The sequence below is a fragment of the Gracilinanus agilis genome, chromosome 4, assembly GCF_016433145.1.
Source record: "Gracilinanus agilis isolate LMUSP501 chromosome 4, AgileGrace, whole genome shotgun sequence".
Taxonomy (NCBI): Eukaryota; Metazoa; Chordata; class Mammalia; order Didelphimorphia; family Didelphidae; genus Gracilinanus; species Gracilinanus agilis.
Genome location: NC_058133.1, coordinates 423,922,930 through 423,950,177, shown reverse-complemented (window position 1 = coordinate 423,950,177; position 27,248 = coordinate 423,922,930). Strand labels below are relative to the sequence as shown.

The 27,248-nt window shown below is 33.2% G+C and overlaps 1 protein-coding gene across 2 annotated transcripts in view; it reads right to left on the bottom strand.

The window, feature by feature from the left end:
- Positions 1–434: 434 nt before the first annotated feature.
- The window catches only part of LOC123243736 (WT1 associated protein), a 31,915-nt gene continuing 5,101 nt past the window's right edge, over positions 435–27,248 (bottom strand). For both annotated transcript variants that reach the window (XM_044671801.1, XM_044671800.1), the window contains exons 2-8: positions 20,628–20,665; positions 18,843–18,898; positions 15,508–15,566; positions 13,796–13,923; positions 7,596–7,774; positions 2,734–2,888; positions 435–1,679 (exon numbers count right to left, since the gene is read on the bottom strand). In XM_044671801.1, coding sequence (XP_044527736.1) covers positions 1,096–1,679; positions 2,734–2,888; positions 7,596–7,774; positions 13,796–13,923; positions 15,508–15,566; positions 18,843–18,898; positions 20,628–20,657 — 1,191 coding nt within the window. In that variant the 5' untranslated portion in view covers positions 20,658–20,665 and the 3' untranslated portion in view covers positions 435–1,095. The remainder of the gene's footprint in view (positions 1,680–2,733; positions 2,889–7,595; positions 7,775–13,795; positions 13,924–15,507; positions 15,567–18,842; positions 18,899–20,627; positions 20,666–27,248) is intronic.

Sequence of the window (27,248 nt, the reverse complement as noted above, 5' to 3'; positions counted from 1 at the left end):
CTTAAAATGAAATCATCCCAACATAACTAAATTCTGAGAGATAAAGTTTCATTCCTATTGCATAAAACTCTCCAAATCATGTTTACCTGTGATTAGAGGCTAGCCATTAAATTAAAAACTATTTAGGCTTGTTCTTATAATAAAAAATGTATTTTTTCCTACCATGACAAATTATATAATTACAATTCTAATACACCACAGTATTAATGATGTAGTAGTATAATCGAAATAGCATTGGTTCAATATTCAAAACAAACCTCAACAACATAATTTACTAGATTGAACTAAAATTTGACCATAAGTACTAATTATCCTTCTTTAATTAAAAGCATTTAGATCTGTCTTAGCCTTATAATAGTTCAAGTATGATGAATGAGAATTCAAATTGTCATAGAAAAGTGCTATTGAATACTAAAAAACAACTAATGAAGGAGTTACATTATTAAAAATCTTTATTTAGGTTTGGTCAGTACAGGTAAGATATAGTGGAGTCACAGAGCAATCTGCATTAACAGGATACAACAGTTCATAAAAACTGAGCAACTATGCACACAAAATTCTTAAACATTCAGTCACCTAAAGAGAAAATGCACAGATGTATGGTGGAAAAAACTGTAATTAACACTGAAACTACTAAGGGACTCCATCAACAGTCCAACTTTTAGTGATAAAACTACTGTACTGGGCAAACTTGGCAGTCATAAACCCACAACTACTATGACAAGTCTGAATGTTGCATAAGGATAAGAACAGTATGAGTAAGAATGCCCTTACACAGCACGGGTTCTAGATATACATGGATTTGTACAGACATCATTGTGTTATACTTTGTGGAAATTATTTCCATTTTCAACTTCACATTAACTCATATAAAAATAACTTGAGCCTACACAAACGTCCTTTTAGCAACGTTCAACGTAATTAACTGTTACAATTTCCAAAGTGGCAGAGGTATTGAAGCAAAAACAAAAAAAAAAAACCACACTGCACAAAAAGGCAAATTGTGACAAAAAGTATGCACTAATTAAAATTGTTTCTGGACAGTATCCTCTCCCAAATTAAATGACACTGTATAAAAATGTTGCTGGAAAAATGTTACAAAACTGAGCCCTGTACATTTACACTTGAGTCCAAACCATTCTGAACATGACGGGAACCCACAGTTCGGTTACCTTTCCCAGTCACTGCTTTTTCCTCTTGAGGATCATGATTGGAGTCTGTGTCATTTGAGTGGTGTGTGAGAGAGTTTTCACTGCCCGTGGGAGAGTCTACACTTTCATACCCAGTACTGAGTTGGTTTATGTAACTACTACCTCCTCTGCCAGTTCTCTCTTCAGAGTTGTTGGTGACCTTATTACCATTCCCTGGAGATGTAGGAAAGTCATCTTCTGTTGTGTTACCCTCCCTAAAAAATCCAGGCCCAGACGTCCTCTGATGGGAGGAGCTGCCGTTACTTGGTCCATTAGCCAGACGGCTGCAGTCTTTACCCATGATCTCTCCCTGGTCTAAAGGCTCAGAAGATGGAGTCCTGCTGGTACCTGGAACTGAGGCCTGGGACTGCTGTTGCTGGTATTGAGCCAACTGTTGGCGAGTCTCCTTCAGTTGTTGCTGAAGAACTAAAATAGTACTCTGCATACCCTCTACCTCTTCGTCAAGCTGAATAATGAAGTCATTCAGTTCTGTACAAAGAAAAAAGTAAAATCTGCTTTTAATATCACTTAAATACAAGTTTCACATAGGACAGTAATATTATCTAGAATTCAAAAAATGACATAATCAAGTAAAATACTGTCGAATATAGTCTAAAATTTATCCAGGGTTAATTTTTTAGGTCAGTTTTACATATTTATATATGATATGTATTCCACTGGATCTTATCTTCTGAAACCTTTTTAGGGAAAGTTCCTTAAAAGGAAGGTTAAAAGAAAAAAGTAAAACAGTCTACCACATCAAGATGTATGAATACTTAGTATTAAGACAATTCAAAGGTAAGCATTGCTAGTTAGGAAATCCTCTGAATGCACACCTTTTAACTGAGTCTACAAAATAGTTACAAAATACATTTTTAGGACTTAGAAAAGGGGGAAGACCAGAAGGGAAAAGGTACAACTTCCTTAAAAAAATCTCTAAGGCTCATAAGAAAAACCATCAAATTTGTGGCAAATTTTAGTAGGCTGTATGGATAAATCATAACATTTTACAAAACTTATAGATTATGCTTATAAAAAATCAGATAAAAGTTTAAAAAAGTAAAAGAATCAGATAATATATTTTAAGATATTATTTAAGCATTTTATCTTCAGTACAATTAAGTTCAAGTTTCAAATATGAATTCTATTTTGAAGAATCAATTCTCAAGATATTTCTCTCTACATATTTCTATTGTCTCCACAGCTCCTAAGGAAATGGATATATAGAATGGCTGCAGCTATGCAAACTGGCCAGAGTACCCATATGTTGTCTTGCCTCTCTTAAGCACTTAAAATATACATACATGATCACTTAATAATTTGGACAACTTAAGAAGCCTTTGGGTTCATAGGAAACCCATAGTTTAAATGCCCTTTTGTTGACTCCTGCTCCCTTTTCCATCTTTCAAATATTTCTTTCTCCTAACTGTCACTATATAAAGAAGGTAATCTCGTACTAGAACTTGAACTACTATATTCAAGCTGGCAGGTTTTTAAAGTCGGTGCAAAATTTTCAAGGAAACACTGTTCAGAAAGCCCTTACCATCCTGACTGCTTTTAAGTTCTTCACTATATTTCTTCTGTAAAGCCAACTCTGCTTCAAGTTGTGCAATACGTCCCTGGGACAGTTGCCTTCCAAGCTCTTGATTCTCCTGAATTAGCATTCGACATTTCGCCATTAACTTTTTGCCCGTTTGGCTGCAAAGGAAAGAATCATCCATCACAAAATGAAAACAAAATCTTTTGTAATCTTCCTTGAGTATAATTTTAATAGCGATAGTAAATGTTTTCCAGATATCACATAATTACATATTACAGCTCAAAACAGCTAGATCACAACAGTATATCTCCCTATAATTACCATTTTTTCCTCTTGTGCATGTTGATCTTCAGCATTTCAGTTACTTGATGTCAGAAGTAAAAAGGAAAACTTAAAATACAAATGGCTAACATGACCATTTCTTGCTTTTATATTAATCACAACAATAAATTTGATCTGGAACCTACTCATCTTTACCCCAACTTACAAAAAAAAAACCAAAAAACAAAAGCAATATGAACCTGGGTATCTAAATATAGAGCACATTACCAAGAATTTTATCAAACATTTTGCTTAGAGAATAATAATAATAGTAAAGATGAAAAATGGATATTCAAAATAGGCTTACTCCAGGAATGCCCTTTTAAAAAATCTTAATGCACACATATACATGTGTATGTTTGGAGGAAGGGTAATGTCAGGAGTGTTGGTAAAAAAAAAATTCAACAAATAACCTCTTAATTAAGAGCATTTAATTTATATCTGACCTTTTAGGAATACACACACCTTTGTGGATCATATCCACTTCATAAAGATGTTTGTTTATACAAGTTTGATATTTAAAGAAATTCATTAGGCTCTTTTCTAAAGCAAAGAATTTACAGAAATATATAGCACCTTATTTACCAGTTTTATAAACTTCTTTATATATTAGTTTCTCCTAAGTTTGCACTGATTTATAGTTCAATTTAGGGGTTGTGGAAACACTTATTAGTTTTAGATATTTATTATCTTGGAAACAAAATGAAGATTCTGGGGATAGAAGACGACTAGGGAGTATATTTTTCAAACAATAAATGCAAACATATTTGCAAACAACAATGCAAAAATGAGAATCTGCTGATACCCCTAAAACAGTTTGTCAAAAAATTGAGAGAAAAAAAATATTTTCAGCAACAAATATAAAACTGCTTTTCAACATATAATTTATTATCCTTTAAAAAAAAGATCTGATTAAATTTAAAGAATCTTTTAGAAGTATAGAATAATACTGTTGTCACTAAAGTCTCAGAGATCTTAAAGAAGATAAAACGTTAAGTTAAGCTCTTATAAAGAATTCAAAGATTTTCCTTAAATCGAAATTATATCAGATGTTTCAAAGTAACAACACAGGTTATACCAAAAACCCAGTGCCAATACTGTACTCTTTAATCTTTCCGTTAAGGTTTCCCATACTTTCCAGATGTGTTGCTCCAAATGGCACCTGGTGTAGTCAAGTCTTGTAAACTTAACAATAGGAACATAATACAAGCATTTGTACTCTGTCCTTGATGTGATGTCCATTGCCAGGTCTTGTAGTTAGTTCAAATAATGTTCAGTTTCAAATACAAAATGTGAATTAAATAAATTCTCCTACAAAATATGAAACATGGCTAAACCTAGACAACTGGGGCTTAAGCAACATAAAACCAATTACAAAGACATAAGCATTTATTTAGTGAAGTTCCAAGTCACCACCTAATACGGGAATTATTCTGTTGCATTTTAAAAAAAGATCTGATTTACTATATTTAGTATTCTTGTTCACTACCAAATTCTGTGGAAGGCTTCTCTAGAATGCAACTGTAATTTGTAATGTTATAGTTCCTAAATTATTATAATTTAGAATCAATTAGGAAGCTCAGGTAGTAAAGATGCAGTTTGAAATGGATGTTACAGTCACAACCAGAAGTAGAACTTATCAAATTTTTCTTCATAAATACTCAGTGATTTGCTTTCCTTGTGTTGTCTGGAGGAATAAAATCAGTGTTTTTGACTACCATGTAAATTATTCTTGACACATTAACTTACATAAGGATATAAATGGATATTAATTATAAAATTAATCAAACTGTTTGTTTCTCCTAAAGTTGTAAGAATGATGTTTAACTCTATGTATTGATAAAATATGACAAAGGATGAACTGTTTTATATACACAAAGAAATTAAGATTTTTTTTTTAGAATCATTTTAATGATGTTTCCTTCCATTTCCAACATTGACACAATTATTCTATTTACTAGATGGTTATTGTATTCTAGTTGAGTTATTCATCATAAGGAAGTAACTATACAAAAACTACTAAGCTACATCTAACTTGGCAAATTCAGAAAAGTTGCTTATGAGATTATGTAGTAAAAAAAAAAACCCCTATATCTCTGGAATAAATCTTAAAATTTAGAAGTAACCAAACCCCTATATCTCTGGAATAAATCTTAAAATTTAGAAGTAACCAAACCCCTATATCTCTGGAATAAATCTTAAAATTTTGAAGTAGCCTTTTTCAACCTACAAATCAAATAGTGTAATCAACAAGTATTCTGAAAAGGACTTATTATAATGACATTGTTACCCTGGTTTCTTTCTCTTTTTTTTAAAGGGACTTTGGCTTCCTGAGAGATATAGCTACTTAAATATTTAAGTGAAAATGGGTAAATTAAAAACACCAATATAATAAATGATGTTTCTAAAATGCTATCTTCACAAAATATGTTGCAAATATGTCCCCAAGTTCTCCTCAAAAATAAGAATTGCATGTATGAAAACAATTATAAATTTCTATTTATAGTATACAAGATGAAATATTGTTAAACCAATAAAAATCTGTTTAAAGGCAATCATATAATTAATAATCTGAGATAATTTCTTTTATATTCTGCAATGAAAAAAATTGTAGACCTCAGTGTTCTAATTACCTATGTAACAAGTAAAAAGAAAAACAATATCATATAATGCCTTGAGCAAAATATACGTCAATAAAATTTCCTATGATATTGAAATTGTTCCCTTTTACCTTTAATGGCAAAAAGTTCATACAGAAGTCTCTAAACTGTCACAATTGGCTAATTTAAAACACAGAATTGTTTGTTTAAAAAGTTTAAAACCACTTTTTGGATGAAAAGTATACAAACATCCGCCCCCCCCACCCCCATCCCCACCAGCCCTCCCACTGCCCCACATAACAGTTCCCTAAATTGTACACATTCAAGATACTTACAATTGATTTGAATGATTAAGAGAGAACTTAAGTCACCTTTCATAAAAATTATATTTAAACGCTGGGATATGCTGGAACATTTATCTTCCAATCATCTTAGAATCCAATATCACCTTATGAAAACTTGATTTGGTGATTTATAGAATGATCTGAAGAAAAAAATTCACCTCCAGGAATAGTCGGATGGAGACATGAAGAAGTAATGCCTTATTTATCTAAGTGAGCAAATGGATTTGCTAGCAACGAACACTAGACCTCTGCCAATTCACAAAACATCAAAATTCTGCCAGCCCACATTTCCAAGACTGACACCCCAATCTTCAGGCAGGCATTCTGTGAAGTTGTCCCACAATATTACTGCAATGTCTTGGGACAGAATGACAAAAAGTACCAAGAATGACAAAGCTCCTTGACTGATATCAGCTGGATAAATGCAGGTCTTTAAGAAGTGAGAAATAAAAGCCTTTTTCCTTCATTTTGAAGAGCACAACAACACTCTTCCAACTGCCCTTAATAGCCCCCAATTATTCAAAATACAACAGAATAAATCAATAGTATTCCTTGAGCTATTACAACTATTTCAAGGCATATTTTAAGTCAAGAGTAATTACAAAAGGCCCCAATACAATATGAAATAAAAACACATCCCCATTAACACTGAAGAACGGTTGCCATTATATAACGTGCCTAATTGATGTAGAGATGTCATGATTTTCATAATACTGCAAAAAAAAAATGCAGTAAGGCTTATCACAACCAATATCCTTATACAGTTTAGTTGTGAAGTGATCGTTTATAATATAATGCTTCAGACAATTTAAATTTATAGATACTACACCTTCATTTTTGTACAGTTCTGAATCAAATTATCTACATCATTTGCAACCAAAGAACACAAAGCACAAGAGCCCCAAACTAGATGGGCCCAAAAGTAAGCATATGTACTATGACTGGTATGTGTTTCTTGACCCTGTCATGCCTATTGCAGCAAATAACCCTTTATATATATATATAGATAGATAGATAGATATAGCAAAATTCACCTCATTTGAGTTTTGACCCAGAAGTTCAAAGAATAAGCAGGAAGTCCACAGTCTTATTGGCAAAACTGACTTCTAGTGTCTCTAAGTCACTAGGCTCAAGGTTAAGAGCGAAGCATATTCCATTTTTACATTTTACTGGAATTTTACATGTTCAATTCATGATTTAAAATCTCTAGGTTTTCTTTCCTCCAAACTGTCTGTAGACACAGTGTGCCACAGACTTAAGACTTCTGTTTCTCCCTCTATTTTCTTCAAACAGAAACACTTGTCAAGTGTCTACATGTTCTAGAAAGGGAATTTTTTTCGGAGTTGGCCACTTCTTCGGAATAGTCCGACGCTGTCAGGCCTCTGAAGCAAGGGGGGGGAGGAGAGAAAAAGCTGAAACACAAGGTTCATCTGGTAAGTTTTACATTAAGCATTACAAGCTGGACAGTATAAGAATGTGGCTTTTTTGGCTCAAAACGTCTGAGTCTTGGTGTGGAAACGAGTACTTGGCTGTCCCACCATAGCATTCTCGTAGTGGGACTGTCAGGGAAGTCTTGACTGGGGAGTATGTTTTTGTTTACCTATCAGGCGTAAATTTCCAGGCACTCAGTTCATTTTGGGCTTGTTCCAGTTTGTCTTTAGTCTGTTCCAGTTCACCTTTCATTTTTAGGAAAAACAAGTTGATTGCTGGGTCCACCATCGTTGATCTCAGTTGGGCAACACTAGGCTGCTGGACTTGTTTGAGGTACTGGATTTGAGTCTGTGCAAAATAAAAAAAAACCTATTACTGCCACATTAAAAAAAGAGGCACTGTCCACGTCAGAAAACAATTCAAATTATGTACAAATAACAATGCCCCCCCCTTTCCCTAAGGCAAGCAGCCCCAAATAGAGAAAATACTTGGTAAATTGATTAAGTAAAACCTATTAAAAGTGCTTTTAAATCAACAAAAAATAGCCATAATCTTTGTTAGGCTGCTTGATTTTTACTATTTATAAAAACTCATTATTTTCTTAGTCAGAAGAGTGGCAAGGGCTAAGCAATCCAGATTAAATAACTCAGATAGAAGTGTTAAATTTGAACCCAGATCCTCCCAACTCTAGGCCTGGTGCTCCATCCCCTGATTTTTACTATTTATTTAAACAGTAAGCCTGAATTCAGAGACCACATCTTAGTGACTTCAAAAGCACCTAGGCTAATGATATTTGGGATTGGAAATAAAAATGTTGTTCACCTATGTTATAAGTTTACAGGAGAGAAATTGAATAGTTCCACAAAAGGTAAGCAATTTCTGCTTTCAAAATACATTATTATGGGGAAAAAATTGATTTGATGTAGAAAAATTCAAGTGTATAGAAAACAATATTTCATGAAAAAGAATTTCCACACAACTGTAACAAGTTAATGTAATGTCTAACACTGGAATCCCAGTTTGAAATTGAGTTTTCATATAAAAATAGTGAAAAGCCTGAACTTGGGTCTAACAAGAAAAAGCACATCTTTAGTTTATTTATATATCTATGCATACCTGTGCAAACTCAAAAAACTCACCACAAAAAAACTATAACTACTAATAAGACATATTAACAAAGACTTTTGAAGCAGGGTCTTAGATCAGTGATTCCCAAAGTGGGCGCCACTGCCCCCGGTGGGTGCTGTGGCGATCTAGGAGAGCAGTGATGGCCACAGGTGTATTTTTCTTTCCTACTAATTGCTATTAAAATTTTTTAAAAAAATTAATTTCCAGGGGGCTAAATATTATTTTTTCTGGAAAGGGGGCAGTAGGCCAAAAAAGTTGGGGAACCATTGGTCTAGAGAATTAATTTGATTTCACTAGTAAACAATTCCTGGTGAGGAAATTCTTCCCTACTAATCCTGATCTGTATTACATACAGTATGAAGTTGCCTGGGCCACTAAGTTTTAAGTGTCTTGCCCTGCGCCATACCATCAGTATGACAGAAGTAGGTAGGACTCGAATTCAGGTTGTCCTGACTTCCAGGTTGGCCCTCTAACCACCATCTTACAGTATCTCTCACAAACATAAATGGGAAAAAATATATCACAAAGTTAAAAGTTTTGGTCTTTGGTTTGGCATTATAATGGCTAATGTAAAAAAGAGAAGTATGACATATTTAAGAAACAAAATTGTAACATTAGCAGCAACTTAAAATATATGGCCAACACATATGTATTCTGCTCACCTCCCTCCCCTGGCAAACTTTTACACAAAGTTCCAAATTGTCCACATCATAATTATTTATTAGAATAGCAAAATTCCCATTGTACAGGGAAATATAAGTGCTACAACTTAACAAAAAGCATTATTTGAATGTTTAATTTTTATTTATCATTAGCTTATGAATTTAAGATAAATACTCATTAAGATAGGGCATCCTGTCATTTATACATTATGTGTGACAGTTTCTTAATGATACTTTCTCAGACTGAGAAAAATCCTCTTGCTCAGTCAATTCACAAACTTAATCTATCTTCATTAGATTTTTTCTTATGGGGCGATGTCAAAACTGTTGTGTATCAATCAAAACCTCATTCTTTGGATGACCTTAAGGCTAAGATTACAAATACAGTCCTTTCAATCACTGAGCAGGAAAGTTTGAAAATGAATAGAGTTGTATAGCATAAGAAAGTGGTTATGTTTTTAATTCAGAAACATCTTAAAAATTTAAGTACTTTAATTTTGGGGGGCAAGTTTGTAATATTCATACTTCTAAAGCTCTTAAAGCTCAAAACTGCACTAAGTCTCATGAGCACCCTGTATAAATTTATATTTAGCAATTTACAAAATACAACTGTACTAACATTAATCCTCTTAACCCAAAGTGGATTTAGTTCATGTGACCTGTCCCAAAAGCTAAAATAAGATTATAGCTGACGCTTTTAAAAACATCTTTGTTCTCTTCTTTAAGTGGCACATTGTAAGGATCATAACTTATTTCAGCATACTTTATTTTTGGATTATTTTTAAAAGTTTGTATGTTCTACATAAAAGTTAGGTTTAAAAAGGCTTATAGAGAATCTGTTTATCATAATGGCCATAGATTTAGGGCAGGACAAGACTGATGGGAGGAACTGTGATTTCACTAGTGCAGGGAGCTCTAGAAGAGGGACTTTTGCCTATCAAAGCAGGGTGGCAACTTCTCTGCAACTTCTGGTTTTAAGAATTGCTTAGAACACTTAGAAGTTAAATTAAGTTGCCCATGGACAGAATGTGTCAGAGGAGGGACTTGAAATAGAATTTTGCTGGCTCAAAGGCCTATTCCTCTGCCCATGATGTGTCTAAACATGTAATCATTGATAATAATTACAATGCCAGTTCACACACAACTATGTTACACACAACCACAATTCACAAAAGGTCCCAAGAGTGCTGATATAAATTTAGTTGTTAATGGGAAAAATAGAGCAAATGTTGTTTAAGTTCTAATAGACAATTTTCTTTTCAAAGATACTTTAAAAAAATCAATTAAGTCAAAAACAAGGAAGATTACCACCAACTCTTGTCTCATTTGTGGATATGAAAACCCAATTGGGGCAAAAATACCATAATAAATTGGGACAGTGCCTTTAGAATATTGAAGTCAATTAAGAAATTATTTAAAATAGAAAATAAGTTAACTCATTCATAACTTTTGGATGTTTTAATGTTACCAACGATAACCATACCTTCTTAATGACAATGATAGCTACTTATATCTCAACCAAATCCATCTCTGCAAGAACTTGGAAGCCAAATGCCTACTCTGTTTTATGTAATGACAGTGTTAAACATTGGCATTACTGCAACAACAAAGCAGGGGAAAGTCTCTGAAAGTAATACATTTAATTAGTAACTCTCTTTGAAGGAAAAAGGGAAGTTTCTGAGAGTGGTCTATAACCATTTCCTCTCTCCACTTAGGCCTGGAAGGGGATGTTGTCTATCTTCTCCTAACATGGAATTGGAAACAGGAAGAATTTTTAGAACAGAAAATGATGTAGTTCTTTAAGTTCCTTTTGAGGTCAAGTTTTCAATATTCATTCAATTAAATAAAAAATATATTTTAGCAAATCAAAATTTTGGGTTACTTTTAATACATATCATCATTAGCATGGATAATTGAGAATTGGAAGTAGCTCTAAAGACCTCTGTACTTAAATATTTTAAAGATGAAGAAAATGAGATACATTAAATGCTTTGCTTAGCATGATAGGCAACATAAGAGCTAGCTGCTTAGTTTGAAATCTTAGGCTTCTCATCAAACAACACAGGAACAATAATGGGGTAAGATAGGGAATAGAAAATCCTATCTTGCAGACACAAAACTTTTGAGCTAAATAAAAGCACCTTTTGTGCCTTCCAAGATCTCAATCAGAATTGAGTTGTGCTAAGTATTTATGGAATTCTGATAAAATTCAACTTTAAGACATGCACTTCAGATAATTTGAATTACTTGATAGAGTCTCACAGCAGGAAGATCCAATATGTCTTCCACAGAGCCGCCAAAAATATTGATATGACCACAGGACTAAAGTATCTTTGCTGAGTGGTTCCTTATTATCTCTAGGAAAAGATACAAATTCTTAAGGACATTTAAAAGTCCTTTACAGTCTGGTTCCAGATATTTTTTCACATTATTCCCTTTACACACGATCTGTTCCAGCAAAACTGATCTACTTGCTGTTACATGAATATGGCCTTCCCATCCACCATGTTGATATTCTCATGTGTTGCCTTCCCAGCTAAAGTGCAAGCTCCTTAAGAACAGGGATCTAGGGGGCAGCTGGGTTGCTCAGTGGATTGAGAGTCAGGCCTAGAGATGGGAGGTCCTAGGTTCAAATCTGGCCTCAGACACTTCCCAGCTGTGTGACCCTGGGCAAGTCACTTGACCCCCATTGCCCACCCTTACCACTCTTCCACCAAGGAACCAATACACAGAAGTTAAGGGTTAAAAAAACAAACAAAAAGAAAAAAACAGGGATCTTTTTTTAATAAAAAAATTAAAAAATATTTTATTATCACACAAAACATATTTCCATATTATTCATTTTTGTAAGTGAATAATCTTATAAAACCCAAACCCCAAAACATATACCCAAAAACATAAATGAAGTGTAGAATACAGAATGATACATATTTCTCCTTTGTCTAGAATAAAAAAAGTCAAACCCAAATATTACATGTAATTGTTGGAAGGCTAAGTGAAATTTGAAAAAAAAAATTTTTTTTTATTTAGGTGGTTTAAATTCAGATAAGGAAGATGAGAAAATGAAATGACAAAAAGAATTTTTTAAAACTCTGACAGGGGTCTAATTACTCAAATATACAGGGAACTAAATCAATTGTATAAAAAAAAAAATCAAGCCATTCCCCAATTGATAAATGGGCAAGACACATGAATAGGCAATTTTCAGATAGAGAAATCAAAACTATCAAATAAGCACATGAGAAAGTTTTCTAAATCCCTAATAATTAGAGAAATGCAAATCAAAACAACTCTGAGGTACCATCTCACACCTAGCATATTGACTAAAATGATAGTAGTTGAGAGTAATAAATGTTGGAGGGGATGTGGCAAAATTGGGACATTAATGCACTGCTGGTGGAGTTGTGAACTGATCCAACCATTCTGGATGGCAATTTGGAACTATGCTCAAAAGGCTATAAAAGAATGCCTGCCCTTCGATCCCGCCATACCATTGCTGGGTTTGTACCCCAAAGAGATCATAGATAAAAAGACTTGTACAAAAATATTTATAGCCGTGCTTTTTGTGGTGGCAAAAAACTGGAAAATGAGGGTATATCCTTCAATTGGGGAATGGATGAACAAATTGTGGTATATGCTGGTGATGGAATACTATTGTGCGCAAAGGAATAATGAACTGGAGGAATTTCATGTGAACTGGAAAGACCTCCAGGAACTGATGCAGAGTTAAAGGAGCAGAGACAGAAGAACACTGTCTACAGAGACTGATACACTGTGGTAAAACAGAATGTAATGGACTTCTGTACTAGCAGCAATGCAATGACGCAGGACAATTCTGAGGGATTTATGGAAAACAACGCCACCCACATTCAGAGGAAGAACTACAGGAGAGGAAACACAGAAGAAAAACAACTGCTTGAACACATGGGTTGATGCGGACATGAATGGGGATATAGACTGGAAAGAACCACACCAATGCAACTATCAATAATATGTAAATAAGTCTTGATTGATGACACATTAAAACCAGTGGAAATGTGCATTGGCTATGGGGAGGGTGTGTGTATGAAGGGGAAAGTAAAAACATGAATCATTTAACCATGGAAAATTTTTCTAAAAAAATAAAATAATTAAAAAAAAGAGAATTTTTTTTAAAGATTAAAAAGTTCACAAGGATACAGATGACAAATTAGTGATATGACTGGCTCAGAGAATAAAAGATAGGAAGCTGAATTAAATAACTCCTTGAGATAAGATTGTTTATAAAAAGGATATAAGAGTATTAATTCTTTAAAGGTTAGGTAGGAATTTCAGAGACTCCAGCTTAAAAAAGAAAAAAAGGAAAAAAAACACCAAACTAACAACTCTAAAACAAAACAACCACAAAGTGTCAAAAGGTTATTTTTAGACTGGAGAAGTCTAAATTTAGTCTAACATTTTCAGGTCAAAGTTTATATATGCCAATGCTGAAATATGTTCAATGTTAATATGTTGTATTAAGAACCAGTACAAATAATACTCACATAAAAATAATTTTGCAAACCATTTTTAAAAGACATACGAAACTTTAAATACTTACAGTACACTCTTGCATCTCTTGTTCCTTGGTTGCCAGTCTCATCACAAGTATATTTTCTCTTCTTGCAGACTCCTGTTGCTGCTGCTTTAGCTTTTCTTCAGACTCTCTCAAGCCAGTTACATCATTAGCTAATGTTTTTGATAAAAATGGAAAGGGGGAAAAGAAAATCATATTGAGATTGCTTGAAACATTACTTGCATATTAAATAGAACCATTTGCTTCAAATCCATTGAATGCCAGAGTTAAAAAATCTCAGATTAAAGTTCAGGATGCAGAGCCACTTTTAAGACATCTGTGCTCTAAATCAGAGTCTACTTCAGAAAGCTATAATTTTTATAAAGTAACAAACAAAAAAAGAGCTTGCTAGTAATGAGTTTAAAAGAACAAAGTTCAACAATCTAACCAGGGCTCTATATCCTCCCCCTAAAAAACTTTTGGAAGAACTTTCACCATAGATAATTGCTTATATTTATACACTGAATTATTGTTTATAAAATAATCTTATAACAAGAACAATAAATTGGTAGTTATTAAGTGTTAGTCTCAAGAGGAGCCAAGGGTCAGACTAGATAGGGGAGTCAAGTCACATAGATTATATTAAAAAAAAAAAAAGAACTTTCTAACCTTAATTCTAATGCTATTTTCATACTATCAGCAGCCTCTTCCTAAGTATCAAAAATCTATAAATTTATCATTTCTACAGATTTTAGCACCCAAGTCTTTACAACTATAATAAGATTTTTTAAAACTAAGGTTTAAAAAATTCTTTGAAGTTTAAAAAAAAGTCTAGATAAAATAAATTTTATACACACACAAATATTTTATATTATATACTTGAATGTTACAAATGTTATAAATGTTGTCAACATATAAATTTCCTGAGCTGGGGACAAAGGTTGTTTTCTATTCTAAACTGTAAAGATTGTTACTTTGACTTTTTTAAGGAGATCAATTAAAATATTCAAAGCAATAAAAGTTTTTGGGTTATCCAATTTTAGTATTCATTTTCAAATTTTTGGGTGTATTAAGCATCTATCTGGAACCTAATGAAACTATGGGATCTCTTCTTAGAATAAGGTTTTCAAATAATTGAAATAAATTTCAGTTAGAAGTTAACAAAAATAAAGATGTAATGTTTTTCTCATAAGTTTGGTGATTCCTTAAAATCTGTTCAAGAACAGATCCCCTTGGAGTTAACCTTGGTTAAGAGCAATTATTCTCTATACTAACATTAAATTCTGATATCTAAAAATGGTATGGAAGTGACCTGTAGTTTTTGAAGGCCATGCCAATGACAAAAAAAAAAAAAAAAGCTTTGGTAGATCTCATTAAGTTGCAATGGGTTCAAATTTGGGCATGGAAATAGATTTCTATTACAGTGTCACTGTGAAGACCAGTCTAGGTAGATTTGGACAGAATGAAAATCACAAGAACTGTCAGCCAGTAGGGAATAAATGTTTTGGGCCATAGAAACTCATGAAAATATAAAAAGGGAGGAAGATCTGTCAATGGAGGGAGTATCCATACTGAGGAAATCACAGATCATGTGAAGTACTGAAACTTGTTTAAAGTGATACAATTAAAGCCATTGTGCAATAGCATATATTGCCTTTGCATACTCACACTAAAATCTGTATTGCCATTTGCAAAATTTTATTTTTCAAGTTATAGCAATCTATTCTCTTAAAGAGGTTGAAACTCAGGTTACTTACAGTTTAAGTCTGTGTATTTGCCCTCCAAAGCTTGTACATATGCTTCATACTGCTTCCACCTATTATAACAACAAATTATTCAAGTTTATTAAACAGGTTGAAGAAGCTTTTATAATAGCAGCTTGTATTTACATAGTACTTGAAGGTTTATAAAACACTTTCCTCAAAACAATCCTGTGGGATATATAGTAGTATAATTCTAAGCACCTAGTAGACACTTAAATGTTTTACTGGATCAACTATTAAGTACTTACTAGATTTGACATGTGAGGAAATTGAAGTTCAGAGAAGTTAAGTTGTCCAAGGAGACTTAAATCTTTTTATAGGACCTCTGGTAAGAACTAAAGATTTAGACAGAATTCATGGAGGGTATAAACTTATCAATAAATGAATCCCTTCAGTAACAAAATAAGCCTGACTATCAAAACAAAATCGAAGAAAACTTGTATCTCACTTTCCCAAAAAAATGCTCAGGCAATGTGCACTATAAGTACTAGTAATAAATTCTTGGAATGACTCAAAACTCAAAGAGTGTAAGTGAGCACATGGAAATAAAATAATACATTGCAATGGATACTGGATTTGGAACCAGAGGGACTTGGGGTTTTGATTCCAATACTGATAGTTTTATTTGTGTGACACTGTACAGCCCACCAATTTACCTTTCTAGGTTTCAGTTTCTGTAAATAAAGACTAGATTACCACTTAACCCTCCAAATTTTTATTCTGTGGTTCAACAGGCCAAAATTTGAGTGAATGATTCTTATTCTAGTGACTCATTTTTGGCACGACTCTAGAAGTTTTAGTAAGTTATTTGAACATAAACTATTCTATTCTATTATTTGAACATAAACATAACTATTCACTTATCTGAATATCACAACTCAATAAGTATACAAGTTGATATTTATTTTCTGACTGTAGTTTAGCTCAATATAAATATTACCATTGTTCTGATGTTGCTATAGTTGTTGATAGCTACAGCAGATGGGTAGCAGAGATCTCTTTGTTGCTAATCATTAGTGAAAACTACCACCTCCTGCCCCTTGATGCTAATTAATCAACAGTTGCTTTGGTAGCAGACTATTCAGAAAACTGCAGTTTCCAAAGTTATTGCAAGTGAGAAATTTTATCAAAGACACATTAACACCAATTTTGGGGAAAATGATTTTTTCCTCCCTCCCCAACACTTAAAAAAGTTTTTTAAAAAATGTGTTAAGATGTTAATAGTGAGACATTAAAGTAAGAATGAGAATTTTAGCACTGGAAAAGCCTTTAGAAGTTGTTCTGTCCAAATTTTTATAATTTTACATATACTGATCTTTAGAAAAGTTCAGCTTGTCCAAAGACACAGGAGAAAGAAAACAACATTTACCTCATGCAGAGATTCCACACACATTAGGGTGCAACAGCTGAGTTGACCACAGTTTTAAGCTTTAATATTGTGTTTGTAATGCATAGTCTTAAAACTATAAACAATCTGTCTTTACAAAGAACTTTGATGAAATTAATGTAGACATTTAGGAAAATGGAAAGATCACCACCTAGTTAAGGGCACAAATAGCTATTTTGTGGGAGCAAACTTAAGACTTTGTCTAGATCACTGGAAGGAACAGGAATATGGGATTTCAACAAGAATAAACACACATCAAATGGGTTTGAACTTCAACTAAAAAAGATATTAAAACTCATGACCTTTTTTTTTTAAGTGCCTTTAAGGAGTAGAAATGGTACAAGAATTACTAAACCATAAGGAGTGCTTTCTTGTGAATTATATCTAATTCCCCATGTGTCATAGGGCAAACTCAAGAGAAGACAAGAAGAGAACAACAATGATGTACTAAAAAGAATTATAGTGAAGGGTGTTTCCTTACATAAAGACAATTAGATTACTGAAGGGTGGTATTCTAGGATGCTGCTAATTATAAATTATAGTCAAGAAGATAAACATGGAAAATCTGACAAATTGTCATGGCCTATAATAGGGACTGAAGTAGGGTGGTTCAGGGAGATATTTAGAGATAAAAATGGGACTATTTCTAGGTACTCTTCCAGTTTACAAATCGTTTCTCCCAATTAAGAGTTTCTCTGTAATCTCTACAGAAGAGAAAAAAGGGAGGTTAAATTACTTTCCTCCAGGGTTATTGAGAAAAATATTCTTTTTACTAATATGTCATCATGAAAGCCTATCAAAGATAATGAAAAATTAAATCCAGAAAGAATTCAATTCATTTGAGTTCTTAGAGACAAAAGGCTAATTTCAATATAATTATAAACTTTGAATTAAAACAAGCTGCCACCCCATTATTGGCTCAGTTGTGGTGTTTAAAATTTTAACATTGCATGATACCTGAAACACCTAGTCCAAGTAGATAATTTTTTAAATGAGGAAACTGATGTATAGAGAAACTAAATGACTTGCCCAAAGTTATATGTCAATGATAGTTAAGACATATATAAAACCTAGGTTTCCACTTGACTAACTTTTCATTAATGAATAATGCATAAATTATTTGTTTCAAATAGAAGTATCCTTCAAGACAGCCAATTTTTTAAGAACAAAAAAATAAGGGAAAAGCCCTAAATAACAACATAGTATACATATAGCCTATCCCACCATCATTTGTTGTAGGATTTGTTTTTATTTTCCCCTTTGGAAGGAATAAGAGGGACATGGAGAAAGTAAATGGAAAAACTGTGCATTCCTAAGGACATAATATTTTAGAGGGCACTGAAATAGCTTTGGGGTACCCATAATAGTTTTACTCATTGAGTAAGTTGAAAAGTGAAGAATTATTAAAAATTATTTTTTTATATTCAGGATATCTATTTAAAGTAAAACAAAGCAAAATAGTTTACAAAGTTGGGAAAATCTGGGCTCAAGTTCTGCCTCTCTCAAACAATAGGTGGGCATTTCCCCATACCTCTTAAGTGTCTTGGAGCAACTTTCTAAGACTTTAAGTTACAGATGAGTTGTTTATCTGCATGAATGAATTCGTAGGTTTGTACTCTTCCCCACTAAATACTGTTTAAAAATGAAGCCCAGTTTTTGTGGCACAGGTACTGTATGACCGTAGGCAAATGAGTTTCAATTCCCTTATTTATATAAAAAAGGTTATTCGTTATAGAATACTCAATACCTTATTCATAAGGGTTGTCATGGGGAAAGCATTTTGTGAATTATAAAGCTGTATTTAAAAAAAAAATCAAGCAATATTATCACTAGTCCTGGTTGTAGTCACAGAACAGAATAAAAATAATGAAGAAAATTTTGGGAAGATATTACTCCATAGAAGATCTATGCATGTTCAGTTAGCTGGTATAAATTACTTTACCTTAGGATTAATTCATCTCTTGCCATAACTTTGAAATCAGTTTCACTGAGTCGAACCTTTAAATAAAATAGGTAAAAAAAATGTTAACTGGAGGAGCATTTTTTTAAATCTAAAAAACATTGTATTAGTTATATTTAGGCATTTATTTTTTATAATATGGAAGACTAGCTAATATTGCAAAATGGGCAAACTACCCACCTATCTATCAGATTCTTTATTACTGGGGTCTAAATCTCTTTCATTCAAGCAATCAACAAGAATTTAGCAGGACCTTACAATATGCCAGGCATGAGGGATACAAAGAATGGAAAAATAGCCTCTCCTCTTAAGGATCTTATATTCTATTAGCAGTGATATGTAAATAACTAGGTATATACAAAAATATATACAGAGTACATAGAAAGTAACCTCAGAAGGGAAGGCCCTCGCAGTTGGGAGAATCAGAAAAAAGACTCCTTGAGATTTGACCCCTATCTGTCAAAGGCAAATCAAATATGCCTTTGAAGTCTATAGGAATTCTGCACTTGAGATGTGAAACACATATTAGTTGAATTACTTATTATGAATGATTTCTTTGTTCACAATTATTCTATTTTATTGAAGAGGTTTTTAAAAAGTTGAAAAGTTTGGTGTCTCCTGAAATTTGTAATGTCCTTGGTCATTGAAGTTTGCATCAACAAAATTATAGGATAAAGTATTCTGAGATATCCCCTAAGGATTGTGGGTTTCTGAAACTCTCTTCCCTGTGTGTAAATACAACAGTTAATTTGCCTCAAGAGAAATGACTTTCTTCAATTTTCCCTTAAATACAAGCATTTCAAATCTAACATGAAGGTAAGGGGGTGAGGAGGAACAAAAAAAGATTACACTAGGAAATGCTTAGATATAAAAATAACACAGATTTGTACCATGCATGTATTCAAATCCAGAGATACTTTATGGCTCAAGAAACTTAAAATATGGAAGAAATCTTTTTTATACTATTTAATTTGGAACACGAAATATGTTTTGTGCTATTAGCTGTTTCCTGTATACTTTATTTCTTCCCTTCAACTTTTAAGATCCTTGAATATGGGAAGACTTTACCTCAAAACTATTTTGCAATGCTACTGTAGCTAAGACTGAGTAACTATGTCATCTAAAATAGTTGTTTAAGCTTAAGAGAGTTTGAAGGGAGAATATTCTACAAAGCTAAAGGGATTGGAAGATTGAACTTCTAAGGGAGGTGGGGGAAAAAACAAAGGCATAGGAAGAAGTTGTATTTCATTGCAACTGGGATTTAAATAAGAAAAACAAAAAACTTCCCCACTCAAGGGTGTAAGTAATTTATGAGAGTTTAATTTCCTCTCATATCAATATTTAAGATATAGGTGCAGAGTACCAATGCTCAAGTTTGAGATCAATAATATTTTCGGTTAATTTTACTGAATATCTATTTTATGGGGTTGAAATTCTCCTTAAACCATAATATACATGTGGGTTTTATTGATCTCTAGAGATAAGGTTGTAAACTAACTATTTCCTCTCCCTTTCTCCTTAATAGGGGTTCTTAAAGTGAGGTAGAGCCTGTGACTTAAAAAAAAAAGTTAATAACTGCATTTCAATGTAGTATCCTTTGTAGTCCTACATATTTTTGTGTAGTTAGAAACCTTATTTTGAGAAGAGATAGGTTTTACCAGATAACCAAAGGGTTCCACAACACAAAAAAAGTGAAGAAATTCTTGCTCTAAGGTGTTACAGAAGAACAAATAGCACTGCTATGGCCTAAAAAATTTTCAAACTTACCTTTTTGGGGAGAGGTTCTTCGTTCGTCATTTTGCTTTCTAGGGGGGGAAAAAAAGGAGGGTTATATGAGAAAAGAAAACAGTTCATTTTAATTGTTAGAACTAAATTTTAGTCATTTTTCATCATTTAAACTCCAAAAATCATTATTCTATTCATTACATTTCAAATTCCTGCTGACAAAGACTTATTACTTTACCATTCAAACTTCCACTCATGTTGGCACCTACTTTCCTAACATTGCTTGTTAATCTATCCATTCTCAACACTATAGTTTTTTAGCTATGGGAAAAAGATGATTTCCCAGTATATTCCTACAAGCTCCCATTAGGTTTGATGAAAGCCACAAGCAGTGTAGGAGCTAGGAAACAGGTGAGAGTAATTATGGGTTTCTTGCTAGCAGAATAGAGATAACGGCCTAGTAAAAACCCAAACACTCCTTTCCTGTTATACATTGGGCATTTTTTGGTTGATAGCAACATAAGATTTTCCCATGTAAATGTTTACAAATTTCTTCTATGACATATATTTAGGAACTAAACTAAACTAATTCAACTATTAAAGAAGATTGTTTAATTTATAAAGAAACTTTTATAGCAGCTCTAAGAAAATTCATGAATTGATAAACATTATCTTTTTTGTCTTCAGTTACTTCCAACCATGGTAATATAAACCTAATAAAATACTAGAACTATATAATGGGTTCTATGTTCCAAAACTGACTATACTGTTTTACAAACAATATAATGAACTTTGCATTATAAGCCACAGGTAAATTTTTTTTTTAATTTCCATGAACTACCTAGAGTTACACAAAATATGAAAAATTTCAAACTTTAATTTTTAAATAGAAGCCATCAATGGGGAAATATAGAAATATAGAAAAATAGAGAATGAATTTATAGGTCCATCAATAGGCCAAGACTAACTTTCATTAAAGTCACAAAAAAGTGTGGGTATACCAAAAAGTACCTCAAAGAGTAGTTACTTTTAACATTTCCAAGGTATCTTATACAATCCAATCCAAGGTATACTTATCCAATTACATAATTTTGGACACTTTCTTTAGAGTTCAATTTTTACTAACTCTTGTTTTTTCAATTTTACTTTTTCATGCCACCAATTTTTGATCATTAGACCTCTAACTTTAAGAACTTGGGGTAGTTAACTAAGGCTTCCAAAAATAATTTTGTTCTTTCAAAAGAAAATCTATCTTCAATACTCTTTTGTTATAAATTTTCAACTCTCCTTTTGCTATAAAGGCTTCCTTCCCTATTACCATCACATATCACAGTACTGATATAAATATAATTCCAATGCTACTTTAGTCATAAATTAATTTAAAATTGTCTTTTAAAACTATATAAAGACTTTGTCAGCATGCTGACTCACTTAGATTTAATATTTTCCAACAGGATTATTTGCGAACAAAATAATTATCAAGCATAAATTATATTAATATAGTAATAAAATAATTTAACATGTCACATGATAAAATTTCTAGATATACTTGGTATATATTTGGGTATACCCAATAAATTATTTCATTCTAGTTATTTGCTACTTGAGTAAACTGAGTTTCTTTATAAGTAGTATTCAAAAGAATGCATTTCTATAATAGCTATATATTGGTATGCTCATTAATTTTTCTTTTGAATTGTTCTTTGGCTATTAAAATTCTGAAAGGCAAAGGATTTTTTTTAGCTAGAAGCCAATAAAACCTACTTAAATTGGGAGAAAAGCAAATATGATTTGGTGCACAGAAAATAATATATAAATTATAGTCATAAATACAGGTCAAACTTGGGGGCAGTTAGATTGGCTCAGTGGACTGAAAGCAAGGCTAGAGATGTGAGGTCCTAAGTTCAAATCTAGCCTCAGACACACACTTCCTTGCTCTGTGACTCCAGGCAAGTCACCTAATCCTCATTGCCTCCTAGCCCTTACCACTCTTCTACCTTGTAACTAATATACAGTATTGATTCTAAGATGGAATACTTTTTTTTTTTAAAGGTCAAATTCCAATACAAGTTGGCCTGCCAAAATGCTGAGTACTCTTCAAGACGCTAAGAAATAAAACTGAAAAAAAGGACTCAAATGGAAATTTTTACATTCAGTAATAGAAACCATTAACATTACAAATCCACAACTGTTCTTTGCCCCACTGCACTTTGCCATATATACTTATTCTGTACACAATGTATACCTTCTAAACACAAGGTATATCCATGAATATCTTAAAGAGGCAATGTAGTTTTTTCAACTTGGTCCAGCACCTAGCATAGTTCCTCATGCATAACTGAGCACCTAATAAATGCTTGGGGTGGCCAGGTGGCAAAGTGGATGGAGTGCTGGAACTGAGGTTGGGAAGATTTATATTTTCCAGTTCAAATTTTGCCTTAGACACTTACTAGCTTTGTGTTCCTGGGCAAGTCACTTAACCTGGTTTGTCTCAGTTCCTCATCTGTAAAATGAGCTAGAGAAGGAAATGACAAACCACTCTAGTAGTTTTCCCAAGAAAACACCAAGATGGAGTCATGAAGAGTTGGACATAACTGAAACAACTGAACAACAACAATAAATGCTGTTGAAATTAATATTGGTCAAGTAAATTCTGAAAATTTAAGCTTCTTTCTTTTATTAATTATAATAAACCAAAAGGAAGTAGTTTTTGTTTCAAAATTTTAGTTTTCATAGGAGGAAGTACAAATACCATAGGCATTTGAAAATAAAATTTTCTTATAGTTACCCATAATGTAACATAATGGGCCAAAATAAGATTTTGCTTATAGGTATACCACATGATGTGGAGGATAGACTGGACTTTGAGTCAGGAAGACCTGGGTTTAAATCTTCTCTCAGACATTTAATTTGTACTCTAAAAGTCATATAATCCCTGTCTTCCTCAGTTTTTGTAAAATTAAAGGGTTTAGACATGTTAAAAATACACAAGAAATACTCCATTAGACACTCTGGGAAACGTCCTCAAAAATATGGAGAAAATTTAAACCAAATTCTCAAAATCCAGGCTACTCTCTATTTTTACCATCACTTCATTGATGCTGAATGCCTAAAGATGTAAGATATTGATTCATAAAGATAATAATTCCAATGTTCTTCCATTACCTTTCTGATCTAGGGACCTCTATCCTAGGTGCTGAGGGTGATAAAAATTTTAAATAAGACATACATAGCTTTTGTTCTCATGAAGCTTACAAGACTAGTGAAGCAGATGTTATACTTTTCTAAAACAGGGTAAAGGTAACTGAGAAATGTTTAACAACATAATTGAAAATACCATACAACATAAATATTAATTTGTGGTTTTATAAGTCAACATGCAGGCACTACTTAAGTGGAGTATAACATAAATAATGACTGACTAGGCAAAGACATAGAAACAGAAAAGCAGCAGGATAGGGCCTTCATTTTGGCTGCCTTGGCATATATGGCACTCAGAGTAGTAACTGATGGCACAAGAAGGTTATATCAGAGATTACATATAATATTACATATTATAGCTATATGCATCAGGCAATTATAAAACAAAGTGCTATATACTTGAGTTTGACTTTCAAGGACAGGTAGTAACTAAAATGGCTATAAAAGGCATTCCAATCACAGGGAAGCGCTTGAACAAAGAGAAGATTGAGAGATTTGTATATACTGAAGGAAAATGTAATTTGACTAAAGTGAAAGTGACAAACAGGGACTAATGAAACAAGGTGAAGGTGCCATAGCACCACATTGTGGTACTGAGTAAGAGTAACTATGTGGACATTCAAGAATTTTAAACACTTGTGTTACATGAATAAATCTATGAGTTAAAAAGATTATTCTGGCAGTATAAAGAATAGAATGGGGAGAAAGAGAGAAAAATACCTTCATGATATCAATTGTGTCAAAATGTACATAAGGATACCTGTAGAATCATTAGAAAGGCTATTTATTAGATTATAAACTCCTTGAGGGCAGGGATTCTCTTGTCTCTTTTTGTATATCTTTTGCCTAGCACAATGCCTGGCATACAGTAGGTGCTTAATAAATGATTACTGATTGCTTTTGTTAAAAAAAAAGTCACACATCAACATTATCTATGTTTTATTGTATTTTTCCTTATTTTGTTAACTATTTCTTAATTACATTTTAATCTGGAACAGGCTAGAGTAGAGTACTGAAGTTGGGAGTCATCAAGAACTGTGTTTCACACCTCAGGTTTAGATGCTTATAAAATAGGCTTGTATGTTGCCTGGGGAAAGGAACAAATAGATGCTAGAGATACTAGCCAGGTAGAATCAAATGGAGTGCCTAACTGATTGGAAAGCAGAATAAAGAAATTAGAGATAATACCAAGATTTTGATTGTGGGAGACTCTTTGAATGGTAGTATTATTGATAGAAGTGTCTGAAGGATGAACAAGTTTTTGGAGAAATGTGATGAACTCAGTTTTGGATCTGTTGAGTCTGAGGTCCTGGCAGGGCATCCAGTGGAGATGTTCTATAGGTAGCTTGAGGTCTAAGTCGAGATAATAGGATTGGGAATCATCTGATTAGCAATCACAGTAAATGCTATGGGAATGAATGAGATTCTCAAAGTAAAGAGAATAAAATGAGAAAAGATCAAGAAGATTCTTAAAGAATACTCAAAGAGTCAAGAAGGAAGCAATAGCAACATAAATAAGTGTCAAAAGAAGAATGTATCATATCTTGGTCAAAGAACTTGAATAGGAAGAAAGAAAGTGGTCAGTATATCAAATGGTACAAAGAAGATGGGAGAGTGGAGAACCCTGATGTAATGATTAAAAAAATAACTAGTAACCTTAGAGAGCAGCTTTAGTAGAGTGGGCAAGCCTAACTGTAAGGGACTAAAGATATGGTAGGTGGTAAGGATGCACAGATATTAGGCATAGATTACCTTTTTGAGAAGTTTGGGGAAGACAGAAATGATAGAGTAACTTTATGAGACAGAATCAATGATATAACAAATGTTTATTAAATACCTACTAGGAACAGGTACCATACTAAAGAAACAGAGCATGCATATAAAGTATATACAAAACTGGCAGATGAAAAAGAGCCACTGAATAAAAAAGATGGAACAGCTAAAAAACAAAACAAAACAAAACAAAAACCCTTTCCTAGTTGCCAGTCTTTTGATAATGCCTTAGGATAGGTTTATCTACTAGTCAGAAGTGATGTTTTTGAATCATCATTGATTTCATACCTATGTTTCTACTTAGCATGGATAATTAAGAGCTGGTTTGGGGTAATAAGAAAAATGGTTCCTGATACCTTGGTTTGGATCACCTAGAAACTGAAAGGAGCTCAGAGATAGATGCAATGAGTTTAGGGTTCACAAGCATGGAATCAAATGTCCTATATTCCAAAGCTTACCCTGGCTTATAGGGTCCATGGTCCCTGTATTTTTCATCTTCTCAATTTCTTTTTCTGACTCATCCATCCATATATCACCCCCATCCCCTCCTACCTACAGTGCAGGTATATTTTCATTGGCTCTTCATAAATTTCCATGGGTTTAGTTATTACCTCTAGGCAGAGAACTTCCTGGATCCATATGCCTAGTCCTCTAATCCTGTAGCACCACTGCCTAGAAGACATTTTGAATTGGCCAGTAAGCAGTTCAAATATGTCTTTTGGTAGAACTAATTGTCTTTTTCCCAAATAATTTCTATTATAAACTTTCCTAACTCGGTCAAGTGCACCACACCACTGCTTTTTTAGTTTCAAAAGTTCACCACTAGCACTGTCCTAGACTCAAGACTTTTCACTGTACTTTACTTCATAGAGCTAATCGGTGATCAAATTCTGCCATTTCTACTGCCATAGCATATTAGACCTGTCCCCTTCTCTATTCACATAGTCACCATCTTGCTATTCACATCTCACTTGGGCAGTCACAGAGACCTGCCTCAAGTCACTCCTATTCTAGACTATATCCTCCATACATAATTTGCTAAAGTACAGGTTTGATCATCACTCTCCTACTTTTATAAATTCCAGTGGCTTCCTATTGCCTCTAGGATCAAATATAAGCTCTTCTCTTTGTCATTTAAAACAGTTTACAAGTTAGTGCCAAACTTTCCAGCTGCCATACAATTTCCTATCACCTAGAGCACAGTTCCTTACACATAGTAGGTGCTTAATAAACGCTTGATTGATCATACAGAATCTCAGATTTTTAAGAGCTTCTTCAGTGGTTCTCATTAAGTCCAACTTATCTTATTTTTAAACCCTTACCTTCCATCTTAGAATCACTGTGTATTGGGTCTAAGGCAGAAGAGTGGTAAGGGCTAGGCAATGGGGGTTAAGTGACTTGTCCAGAGTCACACAGCTAGGAAGTATCTGGGCCAGATTTGAACCTAGGGCCTCTGTCTCAAGGCTTGGCTCACAATCCACAGAGCCAAACAGTTGCTCCCAAGTCCAACTTATAAAAGCAATTCCCACTATAACAAACCTGACAAGTGGCTATTCAACTCAGTTCAGTCTGAGCAAGAAAAGGAGACAGACACATAAATACATTAAAAATGTTGCATGTCTGAAGCTGATCCTATCTCAAGAATCATAGAATATAATCCACTGTAATTTCCATCTTCCAAAGTAAAAT